Raw genomic sequence first — 14,234 nt, 5'->3', positions numbered from 1 at the left:
ATGACAAACGGATAGCATTAGACAGTCCTCATAATTTTAAAGTATTCCTCCAGCCAACCAATAGTTGTGGCAAACACGGTTGGACGTACGCCTGTTACAACTAGATTCATCCACAACATGATTGAAGTTATGAACATCTTAAACGTAGATTTTTATTGCATTTGTTGATTTTATTTTGTCTCAGGTTTTTTTATGTATTCACTGTTTTTGTATGTCTTTCATCTTTGTGTTATTCTGAGCAGAAGATGACTTCTGCGCTAGGTCGAAACATATCCTATGTAACTTTTTAAACAGACCATTTATTAAATGGCAAACTTGTATTTATCAGGTGGACTTTATACAATTATATTCTTTTAGAATGTTATCTTAGATGAGCATTTTAAAAGCTGTTTTTGAAGGGAAGGAAAATATGATATTGATTCAATTTTTCTCGTAATATTTAATTTAAAATTAAACACATTTCCATGCAACCAGATTGTTTATGGTTTATGTTGTATGCTGAAGTAAAAAAAAAGCAACTCTTTTAGAGAGCATGTAATAAAAATAAATTAATAATTGAATAATTTTACTTTCCTATAATTGGAAAATTAAATTCCAAAACAAAAGGAGCAGTGAGCATGTATTAGAAGAAGTTTGAAGTGAATTGGCACAGTGGTTGGTGAGGAAGTAGGGTAGCTGAGTAAACCCAAACAGAAGAGTTTAAAAATAGGAGTACAGCACATGTGTAGTATCACATGCTCACGAAGTGTGTGACTGACTCAGCTGTATTTACTGTACAGTGCTGTTGAGCTTAATTTGTGTTACTTAGTGGAGAAGAGGAAATACATCATCATCGTCATCATCATCGTCATTTAGTGTTCAGCTTAGCAGCAGCATTCTGCTTCATTCTTGTCTGCCTTCCACTTTCCTCTTCATTCTTTCATATCCTCCTTCTGTTCTGCTTATATAGGCTAACATCAGGTATCATCTTGTTCCTCTGATTCTTTTTCCCAGTGCCAATCCCTCGGGTACCTCCACTAGTGACTGTTTCCATCTTAAATTGTTCCTGTTTCTGTTTTTCACTATCTGTAGCACACTTCTTAATAATTTGGAGGGGAATTTCTCAAGGCAGTATTATTGGACCTTTGTTTTCATCTATAAATGATAGGACTAAAGAACTGGAATCAGAGGTAAGGCTTTTTGCGGATGATGTTATTCTGTATAGAGTAATAAATAAGTTACAAGATTGTGAGCAACTGCAATGTGACCTCGATAATGTTATGAGATGGACAGTAGTCAATGGTATGTTGATAAACGGGTTAAAAGTCAGGTTGTGAGTTTCACAAATAAGTCCTCTCAGTTTTAATTACTGCATTGATGGGTTGAAAGTTCCTTTTGAGGGTCATTGTAAGTACCTAGGTGGTAATATAAGGAAAGATTTTCATTGGGGTAATCACATAAATATGATTATAAATAAAGGGTACAGATCTCTGCACATTGTTATGAGGGTGTTTAAGGGTTATCGTAAGGATGTAAAGGAGAGGGCTTATAAGTCTCTTGTAAGACCCCAACTAGAGTATGGTTTCAGTGCATGGGACCCTCACCAGGATTACTTGATTCAAGAAGTGGAAATAATCCAAAGAAAAGCAGCTTGCTTTGTTCTGGGTGATTTCCGACAAAAGAGTAGTGTTACAAAAATGTTGCAAATTTCGTGCCGGGAAGCCGTACTTTTCAGTATTGACTCAGTTGATGTAAGTTCTCTAGTCTTTAGAATAATAACAACTACAACCCTGTGACTTCTCTGAAAAAAAAAAAAAAGAACACATAATTAAACAAAGAATCTCGTGTCATGTTTAGTGTCCGACTGACTGGAGAACTTAGTTACTGATACAAAATGTTCAATATGATGTCACCTAGCAACTCGATGGCTGGCCGGAACTGAGAGACCTGCAAGACATGATCATTTCATTTTTCCCAGTGGAAAATTTGACACAATTTTGTTGTCTTAAAAATACAGGAAAATTTCCATCGTGTGAAAAATTTACCAGGGACACAGGACATTTTCCGTTTGTCTCTTAAAATATGAGAGGTCTGGCAATCCTGGGCTATCTTGACTGATCTTCAGTCTTAATGTGAGAAGAGGAAAGCTAGATAAAGACAGGAGCTCATCAGGTGCTGAGAAGAAATGAAGTACTGTAGCACTAGAATTGATGAGGAGATAGTCCGTCTGTTTGAAGTGCATTAAGTTGTGGAGAGTGTTCTTGTCATTTTGTGTAGTCTGCATACCTTTTCAGATGAAATAAACTTTCAGTTTTAATTGGAATAATTCAATTGTTATTTTAACATCCATGTAAGTTATTAGAGTGAATAGAAATTTTAGACCTGTTTAAAATTATTTTAGACCTGTTTAGAATTTTACTTACGAGGTGTTTATGTTTCAGACGTGTGCAGTGGAGGTGAGTTGCCAGAGGTGGAAATCATCAGCCTTCTAGAAGAACAGATCCCTCGCTACCGACTGAGAGCAGATACCCTCACCCAGTTTGCAGGTACTACCGTAACACAGATAAAATTAAGCTTTTTAAGCATTAAATATATTGCAGTGTTTTATTGTTTGATGTTACTCTTATACATGAGTTGTGGTGCATGATCTTTGTAATGTATCCATCAATATTACTCTTAAACAACTAATGATTTGACTAGTATAAAAACAAAGCATGTGATATTGAGTTGTAAATTTTCATGATCATTGTTTGATTGAAAGATCAAGCCAGGTATAGAAAGATAATAACAAGGAACACTATGACACATCAGTGTAGGAAGGGGGAGAAAGAAGAACTTGGAGACGAAGACAAGCATAGAAATACTGAGAGACATGGATTATCCCCACATCTTCGTACACTGCCATCTTCAAATAGGTGGGCTCTCCTCTCCTCTTGTAACATTTTTCAGTTACCTGGTGCATACTGTATATCTGATGCTGGCCCTGCCTTCCCACTATATTTTATTATTTTAGGTCTAATTTCATTTATTCTTGCTGCATTATGTTAAGGGGATTTATTTACCATCCTTTCCACTTCCTCAAACATAAATTCACTAACATCGTTGTCCTCCTCCCCATGAGATTGGTTGTTCCGGCATCTACAGAAATTGATTCCATGGAATCTACTAGGAGTTCACCCAATTTACACAAAACATGACTCATTTCCCTTTTGCCCTCCCTTACTGTCCAAAAAAAAACCTACCCTGCCGCTTGGCCAAGCCTTTCCAGGTTATTACCAACATCTTCCTATGACTTCTTGGGTTCATCAGTTATTTGTTTTGCTCTGTTTCTTTCATCTACGTACAATTCTCTGTCTTCATCAGTCCTTGTGTGGAGCCATTTCTGATATGCCTTCTTTTTACGTTTACAAGCTGCCCTCACTTCATCATTCCACCAAGATGTTCGCTTTTTCCCACCTTCACTCACAGTTGTTTCTAGGCATTTCCTTGCTGTTTCAATATTGACTGTTGATTCATAAAAATTGTATTAATCTATATATGTAAATTCAGACGTTTTAGAAGTTTTTGTATGAAGTGGAACAACAGTTTTAAAGAAACAACTGTCAATATTTTTATCTGAAACAAATTTTAAGGAACAAAAGAAACTTTTAATTTCATCAAATTCATTTATTATGTTGAACTGTTCAATGTCAGACTCATTCTGACTTCATCACACTACATCGAGCGACTCTATCATCTGGTAATGTTTCAAACACACTTATTTTAATTTATAAGTATATCATATGAACATAAATTTTACTCATGTTTTGTGAGTTTTAATATATTAATTTTAAGTTATTTTTATATAGCTGAAGATGGCATAATGCAGCTGAAACATGTCCTGTTGTTTTAATCCAATATTTTTACAACTTTAAATCATAAATAAACTTATAGGTATTGACTAGTTGGAACCAGTATATTAGTTTTTCAAGTTATATAACATAATTGTCAATACAGATCCAAATTGAAATTTATTTCATGAGATATAAAGACATTAAAAAAAAAAAAAATTGTGTAATCATTGTAGACCATATTATTCAGTTTATTAGATTCCAAGCGATACATCTTGTTCTTATAATTGTATTATGTTGCATTAAATCTTAATTATTGTTATTGAGTACTGTAATATAATATTAGTTATATTATCCTTCATGGGTTGTTTTTTAATGTGACGTGTCTCACTGGAAGTGATTTTAAGAATATTCTAGCTAATGTTCTTATGTCTAAGTAACAATTGCAGTGAAGTTTGTAACTGGGACTCGTGCCCTGTTAAGTTCACAATAAATAAGTGTCATAACCAAAAATGATGCATTCCGTGAAGTTTGTTGCAAAATTTTATAGAACAAGACTTGATTAGTCTTATTTGAAAATGTACATATTTACTTTAAGATATTGAAATGGATTTCCTATGGAATTACACTATTAATTAGAAATTTTAACTTCTTGTGCCTGAAAGGCTTAATTGTAGTTTTGTTTGTAATCTCATTTTAAATTCAGCTGCTGTAAGTAATCTTTACAAAACCACTGTGTTACAGGCTACGAGAACGAGGACTGGTACATCCCTACACCTGCTCTAAAGCCAGAGGACGTAGACCTAAACCTTAGCCCGGAGCAGATCCGAGAGGTTCTTAACTATTTTCGTGAGTACATGTTCTCTCTGTGGTGAACAGTTTGATTTATTTTATTGCCACAAGCATGGGAGAGAGCAGTCTGATACTCTTTTCTGTTCAATTTCTTCGATAGTGATATTATGTGTTGATATCTTATGGAAGAACTAGAGAACTTGAATGTTTTAATAGTAATATGTTTGCTGTTGGATTTAAAATTATAATTGACTTCAGGGAGACAAGTAGAAAACATATAAACTCTCTTCCTTGAGTGAGAAGAGTTTAGAAGTTTATTAAACTCTGACAAATGAATTGACATTGTCTTCCAGGGAGTGCCCTTTTCAAACCTTTGAACTCATTTTAGGTCAGTATGAACATTTTGTTTACAGTGAATTTGAAATAGCACTTTTAATGGAGATCCTCTACCCCCATTTGGCTTTCGTAGCGTTGTACGTGTTAAAAGGATTTGTCTCAAAATTAAATACAGTCGAAATCGGTCATAACGGCACCGAAGGGACTGTCAGCCAACGGTCGTTTTAGCCGATAGTCGCTCAAACCATTTGTTTTGTTTTGTTGCTACAAATGTCATATCCTGTAAGTCTTAGGCTGCACTCTTCTGCGATTACTTAACAGAATGAAGTTAAAACTTCAAAAAACGTAACTGAACAGTGTTTTTGGAGTGGGACTGTGAGGAACAGGTCCAGTGATCAGCATATTATATCTCTTTCTTAGCTGCTTAAGATTCTTCAATATCTTTCTGCTCAGATATTGTGGTACGCTTGATTTTTAAATAATTTTCTTCGAAAAGAGACTTGTTTTTCTCTCTCTGACCTTCCAGATTGTAGAAATCATTCAGTACGATACACACAAATCCTTCACGATGCTGACATTTGTTTCCCAATTTTCTAATCACAATTTTATGTGTGACTTATCAACAATATTAAGCACTTTCCCTTTACTTTGCGATATCCTCACAGCAATGCTTATGTGTGTGATTTGAAATCTACAACAATAAATATTACATTGTTGTCAGCAAGCCCCAAATACATAGCATACAGAAATCATCATCGGGCGTTATAGCCAATACATTTATTCGAAAATGTGATTATAATATGTTGTTTTATACAATACGTCGTAATAAGCGATAATAAGTGTTTGATTTGATCCTGTATTGTCTTGTCTAAATCTATTAAAGAAAGTATTTAAAATAGTTTATGTTGGGTCCACTTTGAATGATGGAGAATTATTTATTCATTCATTCAAGATTCAGCAACAATATGAAGGGAATGCATATAAACATTTTTCCTTTACTTTGCAATGTCCTCACAGCAATGCTTGGGTTGACTATTTGACAGACAGAGTGATTTGGAATCTACAATAATAAACGTTACATTGTTGCCAGCAATCCCAGTCAGCTAAGCCTTTTGTAAACAAAGTGAAAGGGGATGTTGTACTGTGATCATATGGGAGAGAAGAGAATGAAATTTGGTTGCCATACTGTACATGAAAACAATGTTTATTTCTTGGGCATACTGTGGGTACTATGATGATACATTTTAAAATTCAGTACTTTTATGTAAGGTAATACAATAGGTACGAATAGACAGTACAGGGCTTGCTTCTGTATATCGAGAGTCACTTCAGTTGCAAAGACAAGCTGCCTGTTGTGACAAACACAAAGGTGAAATTATAGAGTGAGTCGCAACTAGCACGTAACTTGATGTTTACAACAGAAGTGGCCAGCCCTTAAGGACTCCCAGACAGTGTCCTCACTAGAGAACGAAAATGTTCTTTTATTTTCTCTCAACATTTGAAGTCAAATATTGGACTCGAATAACGCAAAGAATATTACACGTCATTGTAAAACTGTAAATTCTCATCAATAAGGAAGCCTGTTCAGCAATATCAAACTTAGGTGACTGAGTATCAGCGCGCAGTTCACTGGTGAATGTTTTCAGGTTGAAGATCAGGCACGGACTCGCAAGCTTCCGTCCGAGTACATAGTGTGGGTGAGGGGGTTGAGATGTAAGGGGGAAACGCGTTGGTGGCTAGTTTCGGTGGTCGAGGAAGGATGCGGGAAAAGTGAGCAGAGTCCGTAGCAGTATAGCAGTAAAGATGTCCTTAAAAACCGCTATATGAGCATGTGCCAACCCAATCTCCACGGTCGCTTACAATAAAATCAAATAATAATTTATGACCTTGTTTGCCCTGTTATTTATATTTTAAGAAGAAAAATAATTATATTGATATGTAATATTTGACATCTGTAATTTTGATTCAGATTGGGCCTCTGGCTTGCATCCCACGTTTTCTGAGGGTTGGCAGCAGTGAATTAGTTTGTTTTCGCACGGAATACTTGAATGAGTGCATTGCTACTGGTCAGTAGCAAAGAAAGAGTTGTGGGTAAGACTACTGTGGCCGCGCCCCACCCAACGTGAGAGACCATTGGCTGCCTCTGGTTTACTGGTTTACTATCACTTGCTGTGTGTCATAGATACAGACACCAGTGCCATGGATGTTTGACGGTCACCTGTGTGCAGCGAGTGTATGTGTTTACAAACACTCGCCATGCATGCAACATGTAGCAAACTGGAAAACACTGTCAAGACTTTAACTGCTGTACCATATTGAAGCAAATACACTTCCTACACACCCCTCATGTTCTCAGTATAACTTCCCTTTACATTCTTCGTTGAGCATCATATCTTTCTGTCGTTCCCATATGATTTTTGTGTTTTAGATATGAAATTATGGTAGGTTGGCAATGCTGATAGAAATTATTGAGGGTTTGTCTCGAGAGACCTTCAGTCTTCACGTGGGATAAGTGAAGAATAAACACTCAAAAATAAAATGCTGTGATTAAACAATACTGAACATCCAAGTCTCACAGCAATACTGATAGTACACTGTTTAGCTAGCGCTGTCCAACCTTGTCGATCAGTCAGTCAGTCAGTCACCACTGATCTGCATTTATGGCAGTCGCCCAGGTAGCAGATTCCCCATCAGTAGTTTACCTAGTCTGTGCTGTTTTCAGTTTAGATGTTCTGCTGTCGATTGATGTTTTCTCTTTAGTGTTTCAGGTTATAATTTGAGCGGAATGGCTGGTGTTTCATTTCTGAAGGTCGACATCATATCAGTTTTTTCAATTGAGATTTGCAGTCTGATTTTTGCAGCAGTTTTCTCGAGTTCTTCAATTTGAAATTTAGCTTCTTCCACACTACTTGCTATTAATGCAAGATCAACTTACATAAATATAAGACCATAATTCATGGGACCAGAGAAATTTTCTGTATGGATAGTTGTCCGGTTTGTAAAGGCTTCATTAAAGGCAGGTTTTACTTTAGTTAATAATTGCCTGAGAAGGTTTTTGCTTTCATGGTGTGAGAAACTAACCAGGATAAACATGTGCACACTGTAATGCCTCCTATGACAAGTTCCGCTTGTGGATACAATGCACTCCATTAACTGATGCTGATGTAGCATTCGCCAAGTCCATTCACGACCATCGAACCGTCCCAACATGTAACACAGTCTTCGCTCTGCGTGATGCTTCTCCACCATTGTAGAGGCACAGCCGACGTGTTTTGCACCACTGTAAATGGCGGTGAGCGTTCAGTTAAGTGATCCTTGATTTAAGTTCCGCCGCTCACTCGTGGAATATTACTTCCTTCACCTCATCCCAGCTACAGTATTTCTGTGTTCAAAATAAACTTTCAGTGTATTAGCTTGTGTTAAGTAAATATTGAAGAGATATTAAGTACAGAACAAAAATGGCCAACTGGACACCACTACTATAAGTACTGAACACGATCCAATATGATGGAAGTTTATTTAGATTAAAATGCAGTCGTGAAAATTAAATGAATATTCGTCGACCTGGCCCTCAATGAGCAATATCCATCCACTCTACACTTTGATGGCAGTAGTGCCGGACCTGTAGCTTAGATCCTTTCCAATAGAACAAATATGACCTAGGCCACCATACCTCAGTTGGACAGAGCAAGCGATGCCAAATCGGGAGGCTTTGGGCTCAAATCCTACTGGTGTCTGGTTGGCCATTTTTGTTCTGTGCTTAACATTTCTTCCTTATTGTGGCATGGTGAGCCACTGCATCCGCCATGCCAATGTACAACCACATAAAGTAGCGTAAGCTAGCTAGCTCCAACCGCATGCTCCTCACCAAGGAAGGTCCATACTCCCGTGACGAGGTGGAGGACAGCCGCTTGCAGATTGGTTAGCACCCCCGCCGCTGCTATCTGATCTTCCTGCTCACTCACTGGAGGCCTCCGGTGTTATGGAATAATCTGGACGGCATGCAGAGAGTATTCACCTTCAGAAAGACTCTGGGAGGCGGGTCCCTTCTGGAAGCATCCAGATGGCGTGGGCCCAGGTATTTAAGTCACGTGGGACGTATGGGGTGGGGTGAGTTATTGTAGTTCAGCTGGTGTGAGTTAGCGAAGAGTGCAGTCACTGTGTTAGTGACAGCCTGGGCTGAGGTCTGTTGGAGCTGAGGACTTGTTTTTGTGTGCCTGTCGTCATGTGTGTGAGTGTCTGGAACCGGTTGCTGGAACAGGATGTGGCCTGTCCTGTGCAGCGTGGTGCCGACATGGGGCTGCGAGTGGAGTTTGACGGAGTGAGTGAACAGCGGATACTATCCTGAGGTGCAAGACTGATGTGCACATTGTGACAGCACTAACGAGCGTGACTGAGCGGCTGAGTGAGTATAATGTAAGTGATCGAAGACTGTGTGTCATTATAGATAAAACATGGGAAATTAAGAGAGAGAGAGCGCAAACCATGAGTGTGTCCTGTGTACTTGTGTAAGTTGTGAGCTCGGCAATTGCGAATGTGAAAATGTGTAGTTGTAGAGCATAGTTAATAAATTTTAGAAATAGGATGCTACCAGGTTCTGTCTTTATTATTTACCCTACCAACATATTACAATATGTACTAATATGTACTGAACATGACCTAGTACTTTGAATGTGTATTTTGAATACAGTGTGGTCATGAAAATTAAATATTTCTATGGTCTCCAGAGCTCCCTACCTCTTCGAATAGTTGAAGATGGCATAGAGGTTACAATCCTGTTCTTCTGTTTGTGAGCAATAGTTTTGTTCATCAATACTCCAAACCAGTGAGTCCACTCTTACCAATATGTCACTTCTCCCCAAGTGTAAGACCACAAGAAGTTGGGTTCTGTGGAGCCATCCGAGCTCATGTTGGTTTTAGCCAGCGGTTTAAGCCCAGATGCCCTTCCTCGCTCCACATGACTTTTTGTGTGAATAGTCTGAACCCTGGATCAACTGGGATTAGAACTTCAGTCTTTTGGGCGGGAAGCCAGCAGCTAAGCCACTCAGCTAATCTCGCTCCTCCTCCTGGCTCGCTCATGGAATCCAAGTGGAACACACCTCCTGACAAATGGTACAAGTACTGGCATCACTCTGAGATGCTAGTCAAAATGTGGCTACAGTTTCTAACGAAGCTTGCTGATTTGATGTCATCACACATTGAAGTCATTCACGGTCCTTATCTGTTGTTCTGGCTTACCAGGTTGAGGTGTTTTTTTAAATAACATTCCAGCATTTCCATTTCACCACTATGTCACTGACTGTTGAACGTTGCTTGAAATTTTATAGGTGGAAATGTCACATCAGCATTACTGAGCTCTCGTCATACATTCGTTTTGACCACTGCAGCTAGTAAACTTTTTTACCAAGCGCTCATGGAGTTACGTAGGCCCATGACTTGGTTGAGTTATGTGTAGGATCAGTCCACTTTCCTTTCAGGGGGTGTCTAGTTATTCATGGCAGTGTAGTGAATTTAAGACAGTAAAATGCATTATAAGATATTATTTTGATGCAGGAAAAATCTGTATAAAAGCATATTCCCATTTTCATTCTTGGGTATGCATGGCATATTTTCTGAATAATCATAGGCGAGCGGTGCCTATAGAGGAAATAATTTTGAGTATAGTTCTTTGACTTTTAACTCGATGCTTGTGTCTTATTTTTTCAAAATATTCTCTAATTGGCTGACAGCAAGGTTGCTGAAGAAAAGCAAGGAGGAAGGACCAGTGAACTTGTCCAAGCAATAAAATCATGGAAGGAAAAAGTAATGGAAAGGAACAACCAACCATCAAATTAAGTCATACATGGTTAGATCTCTCTCTCAGCATTCCCTCAATTATGACGATCGTGATCTCCGAGGGAACTTCTGTTCATTCTTCTCCATCTCTTGCAGTCGTCGGGCAGATGGGCTGCATCAAAGAGGTTCAGCCTAGTTCTATTCTTGATAATGATCGCCCATCAAGTGGAAACTTGCCCATGATCTCCCTTGGCGGGGACGTTTCCAAGAATGATAAGTTTTCTGTGTTGTCATTTGCATGTCACATAGAGTGCTGACGTAATTGTAAAACTTTTTATTTACATCATAATTATTTTCCAACTCCAGTTTCCTGGGTGTGATGTACAAGTGGTGACCATCTCTTCCTGTCTGCATACATCTTCTGTTCCAGGACATCTTCCCATTTCAGACCTCTCTCCTGTACATCTCATTTCACTGCGCCTATCCAGCATTTCCTTGGTATCTTCTGGCAGGTCTCTTGCTCTTCATTCTCATAATGTGCTCGTACCACTCAAGTCTACAGGGACCTCGGTGCCAGCTACCTTCTTGTTCACTTCATTCCCAATTTTGTCCTTTGTAGTTTGCTTCGTAGTCCTTATGAAACACACTTTTGTTGGCTGAATTCTGCTGTAGTCTTTCTTTACATATTGACGATAGTCTGATTCTGAGGTTGAGCTGGCTGATGGCGTCAGATAGACACAAGAAATGGAACATAAGTAATTATTAGGATGAACACAATGACAGGCCAACATCAGAAGAGGATAGATAGGAAACAAGGACAATTTTCATATACAGAACTTGAAAATACAACAGCTGAGTGAGTGGCCGCGTGGTTTGGGTCACGTAGCTATCAGCTTGCGTCCGGGAGATAGTAGGGCTCGAACCCCACTGTCGGCAGCCCTGAAGATGTTTTTCTATGGTTTCCCATTTTCACAGCAGGCAAATGCTGGGGCTCTACCTCAAGTTCACGCTTGCTTCCTTCCCACTCCTAGCCATTTCCTGTCCCATCATCACCATAAGACCTGTCTGTGTTCTGAAAATTCAAATTCTTTTCTTGTAGACAAAGAGTTGAAGTCAAGCCTTATACTTCTTCTGCAATCTATTTGCTGCTCACTTGCTGACAGGGGTGATTCATTCTTTTGTTATCTTTCTCTGTCAAGGACTTCAAAAATCATTGAGTTCTTCAAGACTGAAGGCACTTTGGTCCAAAGCCAGCACATTGTCAAATGTGTGTTGTAAGCAAATTTATCTGTGAACCAACAAAGTTATTTATATGCAGGAATTTCTATTGACACTGAACTTGTAGCTGTCCTCTTCCTAAATGAAATAACTTCTTCATACATCTCTGTAAAATGACTTGCTGCCAATATTTCTTCCTCCCTATGTGCTGCTCTTAATACACACATTATTTTGATTTTCATATCAGTTTATCATAATATGTAGTTTTTTATGTTTGTTTGAAGAACATAAAGTTGGGAGTGTGGTAGCCATCACTGGCTGTTTGAAATGCGACCAATTGCATGTAGAATTTTAGAAATAGAACATGCAGGTCCCTGTTGCATTGTAATGTCAACAGTCGTGTAACACTACTAGTGTCCTCTTTTGAAGATAGAAATGTGCCAAAATATAAACAATGAACAGATCATTTTCTGTTCCATCTTACTAGGGGAGTTTGTCAGTGTACACTCTGCTGATTTGATCAATTTTCGGTATACATACAGGCCACAGAGGCGCAACTCTTGCCCAATCCCTCCCCCCCAAAAAAAGGAATTTGAATGTTAACGTTGATGCTTTGACGGCCCGTACTTGTAGACATGATGTAGGCTTTTGGGCTTATGCTGTGTCAAGAAAACAATGTGAAACACTTTACCTTTCGCAGATAACTTTGTTCCGTGTCTTCAGAATAAAATCTTCTACAATAATGAAGGTTTGACTTTAAGATTATTTTACCTTTGGAGAATTGTATTTGTATGCTTGTTCATCACCAGGTGGCTCCCTGTATGCTGGTACAGCACTCCAAGTGGGAGCTGGCGACAACATTAAGCCCCAAGTGAGATGTTCTGTCGCACCGTGCATGCTTGAGAAGTATCAGAGGGACAAATGTGGGACGATTAAAAGGCACCAGTATAGAACAGAGCTGAAGAATGGAAAGAAAGTAGGTGGAGAAAACCAGTGGATGATGATGTGAGATGGTGTGAGATGCGGGGGGGGGGAGGCATACCCATTGTACACATGTATGAAAATATGACATTAACACATAGCTTGGGATGAACCAACTAGTCATTGTAATGTTAACGAACGTACAAATTTGGAAAACACCGAAACGAAATAACAATATAGAAATGACAGGAAAGAGAACTACCTACGTAAATCCTTAATGGCTGGAAACCACGTACTACTTAATTAATAGCCAAGGTCCCTGTTGAAATTGTTAGGTTTTTAACGTTTTTCCACAGCTTGAATATTTCAGGAGTGCTTTGCAAAACCAGTACGTGATGACACCTTCCCGTGACGGACATGCAGCTCAACGGGCAAGTGTTTTTGTGGGCTTGTTTTAATGTTAAGTTTCTACACTATTTGCATTACAAGTATGCTAAAGATGTATATACAGTAATATGTATTTAAGAATATTGATTCACTAATGTGTGCATTGTTGTCTGCTTCTCTTTAGAATATCAGATGTTATGTATTTAAAAAATTCTTCTTCTTCTTCTTCTTCTTCTTCTTCTTCTTCTTCTTCTTCTTCTTCTTCTTCTTCTTCTTCTTCTTCTTCTCAGTTGCATAACTCTTGTCTGAGTATTGTGGCCTCGTGCTAACTTTACTATTCAACAGATTTGACCAGCAGTCGTCATTGCCTACAGTCTTCTCCTTTCCAGATTGTTTCTCCAAGAGGTGAGTGGGTTGCGTCTTTGATCTGGTCTATCCATCTTCTGGGAGCTCTTCCACGCAGCTTGATTCCATTTACTTTTCCTAGCACAACTACAGTACTTTTTCTGAGCAACATACTTCGAAAACATCGAGTAATATTATCGCAGACTACATTTGCTAACCTCACCAATATCACCTGATTAGATTCAGACACGGATATATCTGGAAATGATTGGTATTTGTTTAACCTAATTTCTTCTACTTCTGTCTTTCTTTATCTGTGTTGGTAGTAGTATTGAGGAAGGACACAGGAACCCTCTCTGTTATTTTAAAAGCTATGACATTAAGTGCAGTATTCAAAATGTGAGTACCTTATTGTTAAACATTGATTCTTTCAAGAACTACGTAGGTACAATTATATCACAATGGAATACCCAGCATTTGAGCTGCTTTTGTTTTATGTTTGGGTAAAGTTTCATGAACAGACCATTTGCAGTATCTTTTTCATGTGTCTTCACTGATATATTTGTTGTCTGCCAGTGTAAGAACACGGTGTTCATTATGGAGAATGGTCAAATATGTAATCAAACGAGCTATTGAGGATGAGATTCTATA

At 38.4% G+C, this 14,234-nt stretch overlaps 1 protein-coding gene across 1 annotated transcript in view; it reads left to right on the top strand.

The window, feature by feature from the left end:
- Nucleotides 1-14,234, top strand: part of milt (trafficking kinesin-binding protein milt) — a 461,657-nt gene that overhangs the window by 140,489 nt on the left and 306,934 nt on the right. Inside the window, exons 3-4 of the mRNA XM_067156966.2 lie at nucleotides 2,421-2,525; nucleotides 4,554-4,658. Coding sequence (XP_067013067.1) covers nucleotides 2,421-2,525; nucleotides 4,554-4,658 — 210 coding nt within the window. The remainder of the gene's footprint in view (nucleotides 1-2,420; nucleotides 2,526-4,553; nucleotides 4,659-14,234) is intronic.

This window comes from Anabrus simplex, chromosome 13 (genome assembly GCF_040414725.1).
Source record: "Anabrus simplex isolate iqAnaSimp1 chromosome 13, ASM4041472v1, whole genome shotgun sequence".
Classification (NCBI taxonomy): Eukaryota; Metazoa; Arthropoda; class Insecta; order Orthoptera; family Tettigoniidae; genus Anabrus; species Anabrus simplex.
The sequence above is the reverse complement of the archived record's forward strand: the minus strand, read 5'-3'. Positions and strand labels throughout refer to the sequence as shown.